Here is a 21,135-nt window from a genome sequence, read left to right as displayed (position 1 = left end):
TTGATACAATATCAGTAAATCCCAGCACTATTACTATGGATGTGTGCTACACAGATCATGATAGAAGTTGGGATGTAGTAGTGATCTATGATCTGTATTACATGATGGTGATCAGTACACGGAGCGTTCTCCAATCTTACAGAAAACTTTCCAGTTTCTACAATCTGCTCCTCACCCTAACACCAGGGGCTGCTCCTCACTACTGAGACACCAGGGGCTGCTCCTCACTACTGAGACACCAGGGGCTGCTCCTCACTACTGAGACATCAAGGGCTGCTCCTCACTACTGAGACATTAGGGGCTGCTCCTCATCACCAAGGGCTCCTCCTCACCCTGACACCAAGGGCTGCTCCTCACTACTGAGACATCAGGGGCTGCTCCTCACTACTGAGACACCAGGGGCTGCTCCTCACCACCAAGGGCTGCTCCTCACCCTGACACCAGGGGCTGCTCCTCACTACTGAGACATCAGGGGCTACTCCTCACTACTGAGACACCAGGGGCTGCTCCTCACCACCAAGGGCTGCTCCTCACCCTGACACCAAGGGCTGCTCCTCACTACTGAGACATCAGGGGCTGCTCCTCACTACTGAGACATCAGGGGCTGCTCCTCACTACTGAGACACCAGGGCTGCTTCTCACCACCAAGGGCTGCTCCTCACCCTGACACCAAGGGCTGCTCCTCATTACTGAGACATCAGGGGCTGCTCCTCACTACTGAGACACCAGGGGCTGCTCCTCACCACCGAGGGCTGTTCCTCATCCTGACACCAAGGGCTGCTCCTCACTACTGAGACATCAGGGGCTGCTTCTCACCACCATGGGCTGCGCCTCACCCTGACACCAAGGGCTGCTCCTCACTACTGAGACATCAGGGGCTGCTCCTCACTACTGAGACACCAGGGGCTGCTCCTCACTACTGAGACATCAGGAGCTGCTCATTACCTTGACATCAGGGGCTGCTCCTCACCCTGACACCAAGGGCTGCTCCTCACTAATGAGACATCAGGGGCTGCTCCTCACTACTGAGTCACCAGGGGCTGCTCCTCACTACTGAGACACCAGTGGCTGCTCCTCACTACTGAGACATCAGGGGCTGCTCCTTATCTTGACATCAGGGGCTACTCCTCACTATTGAGACATCAGGGGCTACTCCTCACTACTGAGACACCAGGGGCTGCTCCTTACCTTGACATCAGGGGCTGCTCCTCACTACTGAGACATCAGGGGCTGCTCCTCACTACTGAGACACCAGGGGCTGCTCCTCACCACCAAGGGCTGCTCCGCACCCTGACACCAAGGGCTGCTCCTCACTATTGAGACATCAGGGGCTGCTCCTCACTACTGAGACACCAGGGGCTGCTCCTCACCCTGAAACCAAGGGCTGCTCCTCACTGCTGAGACACCAGGGGCTGCTCCTCACTACTGAGACACCAGGGGCTGCTCCTTACCTTGACATCAGGGGCTGCTCCTCACTACTGAGACACCAGGGGCTGCTCCTCACTACTGAGACATCAGGGGCTGCTCCTCACCACCATGGGCTGCTCCTCACCCTGACACCAAGGGCTGCTCCTCACTACTGAGACATCAGGGGCTGCTCCTTATCTTGACATCAGGGGCTACTCCTCACTATTGAGACATCAGGGGCTACTCCTCACTACTGAGACACCAGGGGCTGCTCCTTACCTTGACATCAGGGGCTGCTCCTCACTACTGAGACATCAGGGGCTGCTCCTCACTACTGAGACACCAGGGGCTGCTCCTCACCACCAAGGGCTGCTCCGCACCCTGACACCAAGGGCTGCTCCTCACTATTGAGACATCAGGGGCTGCTCCTCACTACTGAGACACCAGGGGCTGCTCCTCACTACTGAGACATCAGGGGCTGCTCCTTACCTTGACATCAGGGGCTACTCCTTACTATTGAGACATCAGGGGCTACTCCTCACTACTCAGACACCAGGGGCTGCTCCTCACCCTGACACCAAGGGCTGCTCCTCACTACTGAGACACCAGGGGCTGCTCCTTACCTTGACATCAGGGGCTGCTCCTCACTACTGAGACATCAGGGGCTGCTCCTCACTACTGAGACATCAGGGGCTGCTCCTTACCACTGAGACACCAGGGGCTGCTCCTCAACCCGACACGAAGGGCTGCTCCTCTCTACTGAGACATCAGGGGCTGCTCCTCACTACTGAGACATCAGGGGCTGCTCCTCACTACTGAGACATCAGGGGCTGCTCCTCACCACCAAGGGCTGCTCCTCACTGCTGAGACACCAGGGGCTGCTCCTCACTACTGAGACACCAGGGGCTGCTCCTTACCTTGACATCAGGGGCTGCTCCTCACTACTGAGACACCAGGGGCTGCTCCTCACTACTGAGACATCAGGGGCTGCTCCTCACCACCATGGGCTGCTCCTCACCCTGACACCAAGGGCTGCTCCTCACTACTGAGACATCAGGGGCTGCTCCTTATCTTGACATCAGGGGCTACTCCTCACTATTGAGACATCAGGGGCTACTCCTCACTACTGAGACACCAGGGGCTGCTCCTTACCTTGACATCAGGGGCTGCTCCTCACTACTGAGACATCAGGGGCTGCTCCTCACTACTGAGACACCAGGGGCTGCTCCTCACCACCAAGGGCTGCTCCGCACCCTGACACCAAGGGCTGCTCCTCACTATTGAGACATCAGGGGCTGCTCCTCACTACTGAGACACCAGGGGCTGCTCCTCACTACTGAGACATCAGGGGCTGCTCCTTACCTTGACATCAGGGGCTACTCCTTACTATTGAGACATCAGGGGCTACTCCTCACTACTCAGACACCAGGGGCTGCTCCTCACCCTGACACCAAGGGCTGCTCCTCACTACTGAGACACCAGGGGCTGCTCCTTACCTTGACATCAGGGGCTGCTCCTCACTACTGAGACATCAGGGGCTGCTCCTCACTACTGAGACATCAGGGGCTGCTCCTTACCACTGAGACACCAGGGGCTGCTCCTCAACCCGACACGAAGGGCTGCTCCTCTCTACTGAGACATCAGGGGCTGCTCCTCACTACTGAGACATCAGGGGCTGCTCCTCACTACTGAGACATCAGGGGCTGCTCCTCACCACCATGGGCTGCTCCTCACCCTGACACCAAGGGCTGCTCCTCACTACTGAGACATCAGGGGCTGCTCCTCACTACTGAGACACCAGGAGCTGCTCCTCACTACTGAGACATCAGGGGCTGCTCATTACCTTGACATCAGGGGCTGCTCCTCACCCTGACACCAAGGGCTGCTCCTCACTAGTGAGACACCAGGGGCTGCTCCTCACTACTGAGACACCAGTGGCTGCTCCTCACTACTGAGACATCAGGGGCTGCTCCTTACCTTGACATCAGGGGCTACTCCTCACTATTGAGACATCAGGGGCTACTCCTCACTACTGAGACACCAGGGGCTGCTCCTCACTACTGAGACACCAGGGGCTGCTCCTCACCACCATGGGCTGCTCCGCACCCTGACACCAAGGGCTGCTCCTCACTACTGAGACACCAGGGGCTGCTAGTCACTACTGAGACATCAGGGGCTGCTCATTACCTTGACATCAGGGGCTGCTCCTCACCCTGAAACCAAGGGCTGCTCCTCACTACTGAGACACCAGGGGCTGCTCCTCACTACTGAGACATCAGGGGCTGCTCCTTACCTTGACATCAGGGGCTACTCCTCACTATTGAGACATAAGGGGTTTCTCCTCACTACTGAGACACCAGGGGCTGCTCCTCACCCTGACACCAAGGGCTGCTCCTCACTACTGAGACACCAGGGACTGCTCCTTACCTTGACATCAGGGGCTGCTCCTCACTACTGAGACATCAGGGGCTGCTCCCAACTACTGAGACATCAGGGGCTGCTCCTCACTACTGAGACACCAGGGGCTGCTCCTCAACCCGACACGAAGGGCTGCTCCTCTCTACTGAGACATCAGGGGCTGCTCCTCACTACTGAGACATCAGGGGCTGTTCCTCACTACTGAGACATCAGGGGCTGCTCCTTACCTTGACATCAGGGGCTGCTCCTCACTACTGAGACATCAGGGGTTGCTCCTCACTACTGAGTCATCAGGGGCTGCTCCTTACCTTGACATCAGGGGCTGCTCCTCACTACTGAGACATCAGGGGCTGCTCCTCACTAATGAGACATCAGGGGCTTCTCCTCACTACTGAGACATTAGGGGCTGCTCCTCACTACTGAGACACCAGGGGCTGCTCCTTACCTTGACATCAGGGGCTGCTCCTCAATACTGAGACATCAGAGGCTACTCCTCACTACTGAGACACCAGGGGCTGCTCCTCACCACCAAGGGCTGCACCTCACCCTGACACCAAGGGCTGCTCCTCACTACTGAGACATCAGGGGCTGCTCCTTACCTTGACATCAGGGGCTGCTCCTAAACTACTGAGACATCAGGGGCTGCTCCTCACTACTGAGACACCAGGGGCTGCTCCTTACCTTGACATCAGGGGCTGCTCCTCACTACTGAGACATCAGGGGCTGCTCCTCACTACTGAGGCATCAGGGGCTGCTCCTCACTACTGAGACACCAGGGGCTGCTCCTCACTACTGAGACATCAGGGGCTGCTCCTCACTACTGAGGCATCAGGGGCTGCTCCTTACCTTCACATCAGGGGCTGCTCCTCACTACTGAGACATCAGGTGTTGCTCCTTACCTTGACATCAGGGGCTGCTCCTCACTACTGAGACACCAGGGGCTGCTCCTTACCTTGACATCAGGGGTTGCTCCTCACTACTGAGACACCAGGGGCTGCTCCTCACCCTGACACCAAGGGCTGCTCCTCACTACTAAGACATCAGGTGCTGCTCCTAAACTACTGAGACATCAGGGGCTGCTCCTCACCTTGACAGCAAGGGCTGCTCCTCACTAAGGAGACATCAGGTGTTGCTCCTTACCTTGACATCAGGGGCTGCTCCTCACTACTGAGACATCAGGGGCTGCTCCTTACCTTGACATCAGGGGCGGCTCCTCACTACTGAAACATCAGGGGCTGCTCCTTACCTTGACATCAGGGGCTGCTCCTCACTACTGAGAAATCAGGGGCTGCTCCTCACTACTGAGACATCAGTGTTATGATCCGGTGGCCTAGGAGCAGCATGAGACGTACTCTGGAGAAGGTGGTACATGTACTGACCGCAGACCCTGAACTTAGCACCGCAACTAGAAGTAGCCATGTGTTGTGAATTCTGTGGCTGAATTCACTCCTGTGGTCACAAGTGGTATTGCAGCCTCTGGGCTTCCTCCCTCAGGTGTTTTGGTGAGCTCGTTGGCTGCCTTGCTATTTAACTCCACCTGAGTCTGTCTTCCTTGCTCCTTGTCAATGTTCCAGTGTTGGATCTGAGCTACTGCATCTTTCCTGTGGCCTGCTGCTCTGCTAGATAAGTGTTACTTTGTTTTTGTTCCCGTTTTTTCTGTCCAGCTGTGCTATTCTCTTTTGCTGGAAGCTCTGAGACGCAAAGGGTGCACCGCCGTGCCGTTAGTTCGGCACGGTGGGTCTTTTTGCCCCCCTTTGCGTGGTTTTGCTTTAGGGTTTTTTGTAGACTGCATAGTTCTCTTTGCTATCCTCGCTCTGTCTAGAATATCGGGCCTCACTTTGCTGAATCTATTTCATTCCTACGTTTTGTCTTTTCATCTTGCTAACAGTCATTATATGTGGGGGGCTGCCTATTCCTTTGGGGTATTTCTCTGAGGCAAGTCAGGCTTGTATTTCTATCTTCAGGCTAGTCAGCTCCTCAGGCAGTGCCGAGTTGCATAGGTAGTGTTAGGCGCAATCCACTGCTGCTTTTAGTTGTGTGAGGATAGGTTCAGGTATTGCAGTCTGCAGAGATTCCACGTCTCAGAGCTTGTTCTATTGTTTTTGGGTTATTGCCATATCACTGTATGTGCGCTGATTACTGCACACTGTGTTGCCTGATAGCACAGCATAACAGCCATGGGATGTACCTAACACTCCCTAGACACCTCGACACAGCCTAAGGACTAACTTCCCCTAAAGATAGAAACGGGAAAACTATCTTGCCTCAGAGAAAATCCCAAAAGGATAGATATCCCCCCCCAAATATTGACTGTGAGAGGAGAGGGAAATGACATACGCAGACTGAAATCAGGATTTAGCAAAGGAGGCCTTTCTAGCTAAAAAGAAGAATAGGACAGAGTACTATGCGGTCAGTATTAAAACACTAGAAAATATCCACCACAGAAAATACAAATCTCCACATCTGACTAAAGACATGGAGGGTATATTTGCATCTCTAGAGATACAGCTTGGCTGCAAAAAAAATCCTTACACAGACAAGCTGGACAAGACAAAACATGAAAATGCACTGAGCTATAAGGCCCACAGCATGTGGACAGCAAAAACAAAGACAGAACTTATCTTTGTTGAAAAGAACAGCAAAACAGGAGAGACCAGGTAGGGATGTGAATCCTCCAAAAACAATGGACAACTGGCACTGACTAAAGGATCAAGCAAGACTAATTAGCCCAGTCCAAATTGCAATAAGTGGACACACCTGATAAATGCTGCGATCCAAAGACAGCAGCACTACCACTCATAACCACCGGAGGGAGCCCAAGAGCAGAATTCACAACAGTACCCCCCCTTGAGGAGGGGTCACCGAACCCTCACCAGAGCCCCCAGGCCGATCAGGACGAGCCAAATGAAATGCACGAACCAAATCATCAGCATGAACATCGGAGGCAACAACCCAAGAATTATCCTCCTGGCCATAACCCTTCCATTTGACAAGATACTGAAGCTTCCGCCTCGAAAAACGAGAATCCAAAATCTTCTCAACCACATACTCCAACTCCCCATCAATCAACACCGGGGCCGGAGGATCAACAGAGGGAACAATGGGCACCACATACTTCCGCAACAAAGATCTATGGAAAACATTATGGATGGAAAAAAAGGCTGGAAGGGCCAAACGAAAAGACACTGGATTGATGATCTCAGAAATCCTATAAGGACCAATAAACCGAGGCTTGAACTTAGGGGAAGAAACCTTCATAGGAACATGACGGGAAGACAACCAGACCAAATCCCAAACCCGAAGCCGGGAACCAACACACCGACGACGGTTAGCAAAACGCTGAGCCTCCTCCTGAAACAACACCAAATTGTCCTCCACATGAGCCCAAATTTGCTGCAGCCTGTCAACCACAGAATCCACACCAGGACAAACAGAAGGCTCAACCTGCCCTGAAGAAAAACGAGGATGAAAACCAAAATTACAAAAAAAAGGCAAAACCAAGGTAGCAGAACTAGCCCGATTATTAAGGGCAAACTCGGCCAAAGGCAAGAAAGCCACCCAATCATCCTGATCAGCAGACACAAAGCATCTCAAATAAGTTTCCAAAGTCTGATTAGTTCGCTCGGTTTGGCCATTTGTCTGAGGATGAAATGCGGAAGAAAAAGACAAATCAATGCCCAGCCTAGCACAAAAGGCCCGCCAAAACCTAGAAACAAACTGGGAACCTCTATCGGACACAATATTCTCCGGAATGCCATGCAAATGAACCATATGCTGAAAAAACAACGGAACCAAATCAGAAGAGGAAGGTAATTTAGGCAAAGGTACCAAATGAACCATCTTAGAAAACCGATCACAAACCACCCAGATAACCGACATCCTCTGGGAAACCGGAAGATCTGAAATAAAATCCATAGAAATATGCGTCCAAGGCCTCTCAGGGACCGGCAAAGGCAGAATCAACCCACTAGCATGGGAACAACAAGGCTTGGCCCGCACACAAGTCCCACAGGACTGCACAAAAGAACGCACATCCCGCGACAAAGAAGGCCACCAAAAGGACCTACCAACCAAATCTCTGGTACCAAAAATTCCAGGATGGCCAGCCAACACAGAACAATGAACCTCAGAAATCACTTTACTAGTCCATCTATCAGGAACAAACAGTTTCCCTACTGGACAGCGGTCAGGTTTATCAGCCTGAAATTCCTGAAGAACCCGTCGTAAATCAGGGGAGATGGCAGAAAGAATCACCCCTTCCTTCAGAATGCCGACCGGCTCAAGGACCCCAGGAGAATCAGGCAAAAAACTCCTAGAGAGGGCATCAGCCTTAACATTCTTAGAACCCGGAAGATACGAGACCACAAAATCAAAACGGGAGAAAAACAGGGACCATCGAGCCTGTCTAGGGTTCAGTCGTTAGGCAGACTCGAGGTAAATCAGATTCTTATGATCGGTCAGGACCACAATACGGTGCTTGGCCCCCTCAAGCCAATGTCGCCACTCCTCAAATGCCCACTTCATAGCCAACAACTCCCGATTGCCGACATCATAATTGCGTTCCGCAGGCGAAAACTTCCGAGAAAAGAAGGCACACGGTTTCATCAAGGAACCATCAGAATTCCTCTGAGACAAAACGACCCCTGCCCCAATCTCAGACGCGTCAACCTCAACCTGAAATCGGAGAGAAACATCCGGCTGACGCAACACAGGGGCAGAAGTAAATCGGTGTTTAAGCTCCTGAAAGGCAGAAACAGCCGCGGAGGACCAATTCGTCACATCAGCGCCTTTCTTTGTCAAATCGGTCAGAGGTTTAACCACACTGGAGAAGTTGGCAATGAAACGACGGTAAAAATTAGCAAAGCCCAAGAATTTCTGAAGGCTCTTCACAGATGTGGGCTGAATCCAATCATGAATGGCCTGAACCTTAACCGGATCAATTTCTATAGATGAGGGAGAAAAAATGAAGCCCAAAAAAGAAACCTTCTGCACTCCAAAGAGGCACTTAGACCCCTTCACAAATAATGTATTATCACGGAGGATCTGAAATACCATCCTGACCTGTTCCACATGAGACTCCCAATCATCGGAAAAAATCAAAATATCACCCAAATATACAATCATGAATTTATCAAGATCACTCCAAAAGATATCATGCATGAAAGACTGGAACACAGATGGGGCATTAGAGAGTCCGAATGGCATCACAATGTATTCAAAATGGCCTTCTGGCGTATTAAATGCAGTTTTCCATTCGTCACCCTGCTTAATACGAACAAGATTATATGCCCCTCGAAGGTCAATCTTAGTAAACCAACTAGCCCCCTTAATCCTAGCAAACAAATCAGTAAGCAAAGGCAAAGGGTATTGAAATTTGACCGTGATTGTTACGACCGCCGCACATACTTACCCGGCTTCTCTCATCCCTCGGCGCACTAGCGATCCTGTCCCGCGCCGCTCTGCTTCCTCCTTCGCCGGCTCACGGCATCCGGTCTCACTGCGCATGCGCGGTCGCGTCTCCTCCATCGCAGAGCCTTCTGGGAGGTCGCGACCCGCTGGCTCCGCCCCAACATGGCGGCGCCCATCGGGTATTTCTTCCCGGGGTCTTCCTAGGTAAGACGCCTTTGCTTTGTAGGTGCACTGTCTGCCGTCAGTGTCCCTATGTCCTAGGCTCCCCTATTCCGATATATTTTCCCTGCTCAGTGTTCGCTTTGTTTCAGTGCTGTGTCCTGCCTAATTCCGTGTTCCTGCTGTGTCCTGCCTAGTTCCGTGTTCCTGCTGTGTCCTGCCAAGTTCCGTGTTCCTGCTGTGTCCTGCCAAGTTCCGTGTTCCTGCTGTGTCCTGCCAAGTTCCGTGTTCCTGCTGTGTCCTGCCTAGTTCCGTGTTCCTGCTGTGTCCTGCCAAGTTCCGTGTACCTGCTGTGCCCTGCCAAGTCCTGTGGTCCTGCCGTGTTCTACATCGTCTGTGTTCCTGTCATCTTCAGTTAAGTCTTGTTTTCCTTTTATGCCCCGCCACTCTAATAGCTCTGTAGTCTCCATCTATCTTGGGTCGTCCCTTTGGCTCTAGCTGTTGTGTCTCCATTCCCCCGAGGTCCTGCTCCTGACGCTCCCTGTATAGGGGGTGATTCCATCTGGTCCGCTCGACCCCGGGGGCTCTAGAGTCACGACCCAGAGGGTCCACTCTCGGATTTCTGTCCGAATCCCTACAGTGATCTTATTCAAGAGGCGATAATCAATACAGGGTCTCAAGGAGCCATCCTTCTTAGCAACAAAAAAAACCCCTGCTCCCAATGGTGAAGAAGATGGCCGAATATGCCCCTTCTCCAAAGACTCCTTAATATAGCTCCGCATGGCGGCATGTTCTGGCACAGACAGGTTGAAAAGTCGGCCCTTAGGGAACTTACAACCTGGAATCAAGTCAATAGCACAATCGCAGTCCCTGTGCGGTGGAAGGGAACTGGATTTGGGCTAATCGAATACATCCTGGAAATCTGACAAAAACTCAGGAATTTCAGAAGAGGGGGAAGAGGAAATTGACATCAAAGGAACGTGACCATGAACCCCCTGACAACCCCAACTAGTCACAGACATAGATTTCCAATTTAACACCGGATTATGTACCTGTAACCATGGAAAACCCAGCACAATAGCATCATGCAAATTATGCAACACCAGAAAATGACAATCTTCCTGATGGGCTGGCGCCATGCACATGGTCAGCTGTGTCCAAAGCTGAGGTTTATTTTTAGCCAACGGTGTAGCATCAATGCCCCTTAAAAGAATAGGGTTTTGCAAAGGCTGCAAGGGGAAACCACAACGTCTGGCAAATTCTAAATCCATTAAGTTCAGAGCGGCGCCTGAATCCACAAATGCCATAACAGAAAATGACGATAATGAGCAGATCAAGGTCACAGATAACAGAAATTTAGGTTGTACAGTACTGATGGTAACAGAACTAGCGATTCCCTTTGTACGCTTAGGGCAATCAGAAATAACATGAGCAGAATCGCCGCAGTAAAAACACAACCTATTCTGACGCCTGAATCTTTGTCGTTCAGCTCTAGACAAAATCCTATCACACTGCATAGGCTCAGGGCTCCGCTCGGAGGACAACGCCACAGTGTGCACAACTCTGCGCTTGCGCAAGCGCCGATCAATCTGAATGGCCAGAGACATGGAATCACTCAGACCAGCAGGCGTGGGGAACCCCACCATAACATCTTTAATGGATTCAGAAAGACCCTTTCTGAAAATTGCCGCCAAAGCATCCTCATTCCATTTAGTCAATACAGACCATTTTCTAAATTTCTGGCAATACGATTCTGCCGCTTCTTGACACTGACACAGGGCCAACAAGGTCTTCTCTGCATGAGCCACTGAATTAGGTTCATCATACAATAACCCTAGCACCTGAAAAAAGGAGTCTACATTAAGCAAAGCAGGATCCCCAAATTCCAGGGAAAATGCCCAATCCTGAGGATCACCACGCAGCAGGGAAATAACAATTTTAACCTGCTGAATGGGATCACCAGAAGAACGGGGTCTCAGAGCAAAAAACAGTTTACAGTTATTTTTAAAGCTCAAAAATTTGGACCTGTCCCCAAAAAACAAATCAGGAGTTGGAATTCTAGGCTCTAAAACCGGAGTCTGAACGATATAATCGGAAATACCCTGTACTCTAGCAGCAAGTTGGTCCACATGAGAAACCAATTCCTGAACCTCCATGCCAGCGCCTAACTCCTGAGCCACCCAGAGGAAAAGAGGGAAAGAAAGACAAAACAGACTACAGTAAAAAAAATGGCTCAGCACTTTCCTTCCCTTCTTCTGAGATGCGTTTAACTCATTGTTGGCCAGTTGTACTGTTATGATCCGGTGGCCTAGGAGCAGCATGAGACGTACTCTGGAGAAGGTGGTCCCTGTACTGACCGCAGACCCTGAACTTAGCACCGCAACTAGAAGTAGCCATGGGATGTACCTAACACTCCCTAGACACCTCGACACAGCCTAAGGACTAACTTCCCCTAAAGATAGAAACGGGAAAACTATCTTGCCTCAGAGAAAATCCCCAAAGGATAGACAGCCCCCCACAAATATTGACTGTGAGAGGAGAGGGAAATGACATACGCAGACTGAAATCAGGATTTAGCAAAGGAGGCCTTTCTAGCTAAAAAGAAGAATAGGACAGAGTACTATGCGGTCAGTATTAAAACACTAGAAAATATCCACCACAGAAAATACAAATCTCCACATCTGACTAAAGACATGGAGGGTATATCTGCATCTCCAGAGATACAGCTTGGCTGCAAAAAAAATCCTTACACAGACAAGCTGGACAAGACAAAACATGAAAATGCACTGAGCTATAAGGCCCACAGCATGTGGACAGCAAAAACAAAGCCAGAACTTATCTTTGTTGAAAAGAACAGCAAAACAGGAGAGACCAGGTAGGGATGTGAATCCTCCAAAAACAATGGACAACTGGCACTGACTAAAGGATCAAGCAAGAGTAAATAGCCCAGTCCAAATTGCAATAAGTGGACACACCTGATAAATGCTGCGATCCAAAGACAGCAGCACTACCACTCATAACCACCGGAGGGAGCGCAAGAGCAGAATTCACAACACATCAGGGGCTGCTCCTCACTACTGAGACATCAGGGGCTGCTCCTTACCTTGACATCAGGGGCTACTCCTCACTACTGAAACATCAGGGGCTGCTCCTTACCTTGACATCAGGGGCTGCTCCTCACTACTGAAACATCAGGGGCTGCTCCTTACCTTAACATCAGGGGCTGCTCCTCACTACTGAGACATCAGGGGCTGCTCCTTACCTTGACATCAGGGGCTACTCCTCACTACTGAAACATCAGGGGCTGCTCCTTACCTTGACATCAGGGGCTGCTCCTCACTACTGAAACATCAGGGGCTGCTCCTTACCTTGACATAAGGGGCTACTCCTCACTGCTGAAACATCAGGGGCTGCTCCTTACCTTGACATCAGGGGCTGCTCCTCACTACTGAAACATCAGGGGCTGCTCCTTACCTTGACATCAGGGGCTGCTCCTCACTACTGAGACATCAGGGGCTGCTCCTTACCTTGACATCAGGGGCTGCTCCTCACTACTGAGACATCAGGTGCTGCTCCTAAACTACTGAGACATCAGGGGCTTCTCCTCACCCTGACACCAGGGGCTGTTCCTCACTACTGAGACGTCAGGGGCTGCTCCTTACCTTGACATCAGGGGCTGCTCCTCACTACTGAAACATCAGGGGCTGCTCCTTACCCTGACATCAGGGGCTGCTCCTCACTACTGAGACATCAGGGGCTGCTCCTTACCTTGACATCAGGGGCTGCTCCTCACTACTGAGACATCAGGTGCTGCTCCTAAACTACTGAGACATCAGGGGCTGCTCCTCACCCTGACACCAGGGGCTGTTCCTCACTACTGAGACATCAGGGGCTACTCCTCACTACTGAAACATCAGGGGCTGCTCCTTACCTTGACATCAGGGGCTGCTCCTCACTACTGAAACATCAGGGGCTGCTCCTTACCTTGACATAAGGGGCTACTCCTCACTACTGAGACATCAGGGGCTGCTCCTTACCTTGACATCAGGGGCTACTCCTCACTACTGAAACATCAGGGGCTGCTCCTTACTTTGACATCAGGGGCTTCTCCTAAACTACTGAGACATCAGGGGCTGCTCCTCACCCTGACACCAGGGGCTGTTCCTCACTACTGAGACGTCAGGGGCTGCTCCTCACCCTGACACCAGGGGCTGTTCCTCACTACTGAGACGTCAGGGGCTGTTCCTCACTAGTGAGACATCAGGGGCTGCTCCTCACCCTGACATCAGGGGCTGCTCAGAAGTGACCTGGAGACCGGAGTGGGAATCCCCCCATCACCGGCTCCCCTCCGCCTGACTGCTGCTGCTTTCTGCTGCTGCTTTCTGCTGCCCTTGTGTCATGTAGAGAGGAGGGGACATCACAGACTTCACCCTTCTTGTTTCACAGCTCAGAGCAGCGCTATACAGTGACAGAAGCAGCGGTGATAAGAGGCACTGAGTCAGCTGAGGCTGATTCTGTCCTACTACAATGGTTCTCTGGACGTGCATAATGTATTTTGTGAGGGTAGGAACGCTATTATTTATCTAACTATCATCTATTATCTATTTATCTATCTATCTATTGTCTATCATCTATTTATCTAACTATCTATCTATCTATCTATCTATCTATCTATCATCTATCCATCATCTATCCATCATCTATCTATTATCTATCTATCATCTATCTATCATCTATCTATTATCTATCTATCATCTATCTATCATCTATCTATCTATCTATTATCTATCTAAATAAAAGAAATAAAAGAAGCAGCATTAGTAGTGTGTAACCAGATGCTCGCCTTCAGAGGATTACCAATCTGACATCTCCAAGAATTATTATTATGATTCTGCCATTACAGTTTTTGCCAGCAGCAGTGGATGTAGTAGAGAGGGGCCCCACAGCCACATAAATTATGGTGCTGGGTTTAGCCCCCTTTGCTCCCCCCCCCACCCCCCCACACACCCTTTCAAAGAGTGTTGGGCCAATCTTCATCCCCTTGTTTGCTTAAATGCAGTTCCCCTTTAAGAGTCTTGCACAGGCTTTCATCCAGAACCATAGGGGCTGGGACTGACCAGGGCTGACCCCCTCCCTGCAGAGGCCATTACAGCAGCTGCATGGTCTCTTTTCATTATATGGGGTTTAGGGTTTTCCACTACATAAACTGTCTTGTTCTATGAAATTTGTACACAAATAACACATAATAATAATTAAAAAAATTACCTTAAAAAATCTCCTGTTTAATTACTCCGCCCTCCCATAAAGTTATAGCGGGCGAGTTACAATAAGAGGAATTTCTGAGGTCACTTTTTTGGAGTGCGCTCACTTTTCTTTGCCGTCTTACTTTGCGCCAAATGTATCAAACTTGCACACGTTGTATGCAAACAAAATGAGGATTTGTAAGTGGAGAAACAAAAAGACCCCCTGATGGTCGGCAGCCCCTCCGACATATGCAAATATAGGTTTATATGTATTTAGGGAAAGCTAGCCAATATCAAGAGATGTCAGGGAAAAAAAAATATTTCTGAATCTGTAATGGCACAAACTTATAAAACAACATTACATTGTTTTACCCCAAAAATTGACACCATAAAGTAAAACAAAAAATGAAATAACTTTTTCTAAGTCACATCACCTGTCCATATACCAAAACATGCCATAAAAAAGCTAAACATCCCAACAAAAATCAAATCATAAATCAATGGTATATATATATATATATATACATATATATATATATATATATATGTATATATATATATATACACATTATATATATATATATATATATATATATATATATATATATATATATATATATATATATATATATATATATATATATATATAATCATATTATTAAGATAAAAACAATTTTATATGAAAATACTCCTGACCCATCTGACTCTATAATATTAAGCTTTCTGGCAGTATAAAAAAAATGAAGATTTTCAGACACTTTAAGAATTTCTTTTAGCCTCCTCATTAATGAAATCCGGAGTAGACTCATGAAACAATATTGCAACTGTTTTTTTTACAAAATTGCAAGTGATAAATGTATCTAGAAACCTCCCATCCACTTTCAACAAGAGAGATCTGAACTGTTACAAATTAGATGAAAAATTGTGAAATGTTAAATTTGGTGCATGCAAGAATAGACAAAAAGGTGCTAATTTCTCCAAAAACGTGCTGGTAAAATGACTAATGACTGGACCTCAATGTCCATGACATCAGCCCTCTGACAGATATAGACAAATAATGATATATACATGGATTGATCCCTCACCGTAGGAGTCAGCTCAGTTCCTGACATTAGGGTCGATATGAGGAATCTCCTCTATTCTGCTCCACATCTGGTTGCACTGAAGGTCAGTTGCTCCTTTACAGCCCAATGACTGGTATAGATCTGTGACCATCTGTCTGCTGGGGATCCAGCTCACACATCCTCTGCAGTCTGAGAGCCTTCTGACACTGTGCAATGTCCAGCAAATGCAAATCAACTGGAAGGTGGTCTACATTGCCATAACAAAAGTGTAGTGTCTACTCCTCAACAATAGGTCAAGGCGTAAGGTGGGGCTTCAGTGCCAAACCCAAATCTGCTTCCATCACTTTACAGGCGCTGTTATATTGAAGTAAGCCTTTGTATGGTACCAGCAACATACAGCATAGCTGGAGAGGAAGGAAGTGTATTTTTAAAGTATCAAATAAGGACTGGAACTGATAAGAAAACCAACGTTACACCCTCAAGATCGAAGATAAAGTTGGATTTTCTTGCGTAGAATCTGCAGATTATGGTCCTCAGAATTATCTCCTAGATTGATCGCTGTTAGTGGTCGCTGATGTTACAGGAGAAACCAGGAAAGTTGATACTGACCCAGAAGAAGTGCAGGACTTGTAGATGACTGCAGGTCTGATGAAGGTCCAGTTTGGGGGTCAAACGAAGAGCAAGAACTTTACATGGAAGATGATGTCAAACTGGCCAAGAAGGTCATTCAATGGTGACGGATGAACCCAATCTTTATAAGTGCATGCATGATGTAGATGTCCACCAAATGCAATGTAAATGGAACCCAACCTACCATTTATAATGCTGGAATGGCAATATTAGGCACCAAGGATTAGGTATCACTGCCACATCAGCACTGTCTACAGCTATGCCCCAAGTCACAGCACCTCAGCATAGTTACTGTATATTTAGAAGACCATCGAGGAACAACTCCAAAAGCATAAAAGAATGACCCCAAACCGGCATTTTTTTGGTGGGACTTCCATAAATATCATATTTTGCTGTTTGGATTCTGGGACTGTTTGGGCAAAAAAAAGGGACTGATGAATATTAGTTTTAGGGCTCGCTTCTGAACAGCACTCGGACGAATGTTATTCCATGGGGCAGTGCCGATGACCGATTTTTTCCACTGCATGCTGCGATTTCACTTTGCAATTTGAAGACACTCACCATTCAAGTCTATGGGTGCACGGAAACCATCGGACTGCACTCAGCTCACATCTCATAGAATGGAGAAGAAGGAGACATTTTGATCCGATTCTTTCGTCTGTGCCGACACTGAGCAGATGCTGACCGTAGTTTGATCAGAGTGTCATTAGCATTTTCTTGGAGTAGAATATAGGGCTGTCTGACCATATCTTTAGAAACAACCAGGCAGTGGGGTGTCTACTGGGCAGCTCCCACCCAGCCCGGCCCCTCCTTGTTCAGTTTGATTGACAGCTCTCTACCTATTTGCACATTTGTGAAGAGACCTGTCAATTATGTGAAGCCGGCTCTATAGAAGCCACAGGGGAACCGCCAGTGGACACTTATCTCCATGCCCAACTCTTTGCTGCCTCATTGTAGAGTAAATCGTCTGTGTAATGAGAGAGCCTGTTGGCATTTCGTCCTATCTGTAATTTGGGCAGCACAAATTTGCCGACAGGTTTGCTTTAAAGGGAATCTGTCACCCCAAAAATCGTTTATGAGATAAGGCCACTGGCATCAGGGGCTTATCTACAGCATTCTGTAATGCATTCTGTAATGCTGTAGATAAAACCCCCAATGTAACCAGAAAGATAAGAAAAACAGGTTATATTATACTCACCCAGGGGCGGTCCCGCTGCGGTCCGGTACGATGGGCGTTGCGGTCCGGTCCAGCGCCTCCCATCTTCTTACGATGACGTCCTCTTCTTGTCTTTCTACCGCGGCTCCAGCGCAGGCGTACTTTGTCTGCCCTGTTGAGGGCAGAGCAAAGTACTGCAGTGCGCAGGCGCTGAGCCTATCTGACCTTTCCCGGCGCTTGCGCACTGCAGTACTTTGCTCTGCCCTCAACAGGACAAAGTACGCCTGCGCCGGAGCCATGGCAGGAAGACAAGAAGAGGACGTCATTGTATGAAGATGGGAGGCACCAGACGCGGACTGCGACGCCCATCGGATCGGACCACCCAGGTGAGTATAATCTAACCTGTTTTTCTTATCTTTCAGGTTACATTGGGGGCTTATCTCCAGCATTACAGAATGCTGTAGATAAGCCCCTGATGCCGGTGGCCTTAGTTCATATACGATTTTTTTGGGGTGACAGATTCCCTTTAAATAGATATAATTAATACAATTAGCAACAACAGCAAAATGTCTGATACTTTTGAGAAAACGCAATGGTATTGAAAATTGATCTAGATTTTGAGACGTTATCGAGTATCTCCATTAGGACGAGTCACTTATTAATTACACTCCCTTCAATTTCCTAGGACTACGGCTAAAAAATGCAAAACAAATAGACGGAGCATCCTCAGCTGTTACTTGCACCTGGCCGTCCGTGTACTCCTTACAGCTCTTACTGTCACAGGGCCCTCTCCATTACTGTGTTGTTTCAGTTGTCTTTTTAGAGAGTGAAGTATAAATCTTCCAATGTAAAGAGTAATATTTGGATGAAGCGGATCCAAAGATTTATTTATCAACATATTTGTGTCGCGTTACATTATAATGCTCGGTCTAAGCATATTTAAAGGGAACCTGTCAGCAGGATTGTGCACAGTAAACTACACACAGTGTCAGTTCGGCGCCGTTATACTGATTACAATGATACCTTGGTTGATGGAATCTGCCTTGTGGTTGTTGTATAATCTTTATTTGAAGTTTTCAATTAATGAGATTCTCGTGCTCCGGGACGGCCTGTGGAGGTGGCTGTGGGCGGGGCTTCATGTGGTGCTCTGCTTACATATTCATCTGTATGGCTTATGACAGGTCACTGATCCTTCATTCACCTGCCCCCTATTTTACATATTGCACAGAATATTGTGTGGGCTTAGAAAAAAAAATTAACATCCAGCATTTTGCTGCAGCCAATTTTTTTTCCTAGTAGTAGTATATTGCCCAGTTACGTAGTATATTGCGCAGCCACGTAGTATATTGCCCAGCCACATAGTATATTGCAGTCATGTAGTATATTGCGCAGCCACGTAGTATATTGCTCAGTGACGTAGTATATTGCCCAGTGATGTAGTATACAGCACAGAGCCACGTAGTATATTGCCCAGTTACGTAGTATATTGCCCAGTTACGTAGTATATTGCCCAGTTACGTAGTATATTGCCCAGTGACGTAGTATATTGCGCAGCCACGTAGTATATTGCCCAGTGACGTAGTATATTGCCCAGTGACGTAGTATACAGCACAGAGCCACGTAGTATATTGCCCAGTTACGTAGTATATTGCCCAGTGACGTAGTATATTGCCCAGTTACGTAGTATATTGCCCAGTGACGTAGTATATTGCGCAGCCACGTAGTATATTTCCCAGTGACGTAGTATATTGCGCAGTAACGTAGTATATTGCCCAGTGACGTAGTATATTGCCCAGCCACATAGTATATTGCAGTCATGTAGTATATTGTGTAGCCACGTAGTATATTGCTCAGTGACGTAGTATATTGCCCAGTGACGTAGTATACAGCACAGAGCCACGTAGTATATTGCCCAGTTACGTAGTATATTGCCCAGTGACGTAGTATATTACCCAGTGACGTAGTATATTGCGCAGCCACGTAGTATATTTCCCAGTGACGTAGTATATTGCGCAGTAACGTAGTATATTGCCCAGTGACGTAGTATATTGCCCAGCCACATAGTACATTGCAGTCATGTAGTATATTGCGCAGCCACGTAGTATATTGCCCAGTGACGTAGTATATTGCCCAGTGACGTAGTATACAGCACAGAGCCACATAGTATATTGCCCAGTTACGTAGTATATTGCCCAGTGACGTAGTATACAGCACAGAGCCACGTAGTATATTGCACAGTGACGTAGTATATTGCCCAGTTACATAGTATATTGCCCAGTTACGTAGTATATTGCCCAGTGACGTAGTATACAGCACAGAGCCACGTAGTATATTGCCCAGTGACGTAGTATATTGCGCAGCCACGTAGTATATTGCCCAGTGACGTAGTATATTGCCCAGTGACGTAGTATACAGCACAGAGCCACGTAGTATATTGCCCAGTTACATAGTATATTGCCCAGTGACGTAGTATATTGCCCAGTTACGTAGTATATTGCCAAGTGACGTAGTATATTGCGCAGCCACGTAGTATATTTCCCAGTGACGTAGTATATTGCGCAGTAACGTAGTATATTGCCCAGTGACGTAGTATATTGCCCAGCCACATACTATATTGCAGTCATGTAGTATATTGTGTAGCCACGTAGTATATTGCTCAGTGACGTAGTATATTGCCCAGTGACGTAGTATATTGCCCAGTGACGTAGTATATTGCGCAGCCACGTAGTATATTGCCCAGTGACGTAGTATATTGCCCAGTGACGTAGTATATTGCCCAGTGACGTAGTATATTGCGCAGCCACGTAGTATATTGCCCAGTGACGTAGTATATTGCCCAGTGACGTAGTATACAGCACAGAGCCACGTAGTATATTGCCCAGTTACGTAGTATATTGCCCAGTGACGTAGTATACAGCACAGAGCCACGTAGTATATTGCCCAGTTACGTAGTATATTGCCCAGTGACGTAGTATACAGCACAGAGCCACGTAGTATATTGCCCAGTGACGTAGTATATTGCGCAGCCACGTACAGCGTCGGACTGGAGCACCTTGGGCCCACCAGAGAAAATCATTCTTGGGGCCCACTATGTAGCTGCATAGAAATAGATACAAGACCACCAATTGTGCGGTAAAAAGCGCTAATATCAGGGTATAATATAAGGTAGTTCATGTCTTAAAAATGTAGCAAGGGTTGGGGTAGCCCCCTCACAGAATATAATGTAGCCCCCTCATAATATATAATGCAGTCCCCTCTCATAGAATATAATGCAGCACCCCGCAAAATATAATGCAACCCTCTCAGGTATGACGCAGTCCCCACCATAGAATATAATGTAGCACCCCATAGGGTATAATGCAGCCCCCCCCCCATATAGTATAATGCCACCCACCACAGAATATAATGTAGTCCCGAGAGAATGCAGTTCCACCACAGAATATAATGCAGCCCCCCCCATAGAGTATACTGTAGCCCCCTCAAATAGTATGATGTAGCCCCCATAATATTATGTAGTCCCCTGAGAGAATAATGCAGCCCCACCACAGAATATAATGCAGCCCCCCATAGAGTATACTGTAACCCCTCATATAGTATGATGTAGCCCCCCATAATATAATGTAGTACCTTGAGTATAATGCAGTCCCCC

General features: G+C 48.4%; 1 protein-coding gene across 1 annotated transcript in view; it reads right to left on the bottom strand.

The window, feature by feature from the left end:
- The window catches only part of LOC138661895 (probable G-protein coupled receptor 34), a 33,132-nt gene extending 17,202 nt beyond the window's left edge, over positions 1-15,930 (bottom strand). The window contains exon 1 of the mRNA XM_069746851.1: positions 15,722-15,930. Within this exon, the coding sequence (XP_069602952.1) occupies positions 15,722-15,748 (27 nt within the window). The 5' untranslated portion in view covers positions 15,749-15,930. The remainder of the gene's footprint in view (positions 1-15,721) is intronic.
- Between the last annotated feature and the right edge of the window lie 5,205 nt (positions 15,931-21,135).

This window comes from Ranitomeya imitator, chromosome 2 (assembly GCF_032444005.1).
Source record: "Ranitomeya imitator isolate aRanImi1 chromosome 2, aRanImi1.pri, whole genome shotgun sequence".
NCBI classification, from domain to species: domain Eukaryota; kingdom Metazoa; phylum Chordata; class Amphibia; order Anura; family Dendrobatidae; genus Ranitomeya; species Ranitomeya imitator.
The sequence above is the reverse complement of the archived record's forward strand: the minus strand, read 5'-3'. Positions and strand labels throughout refer to the sequence as shown.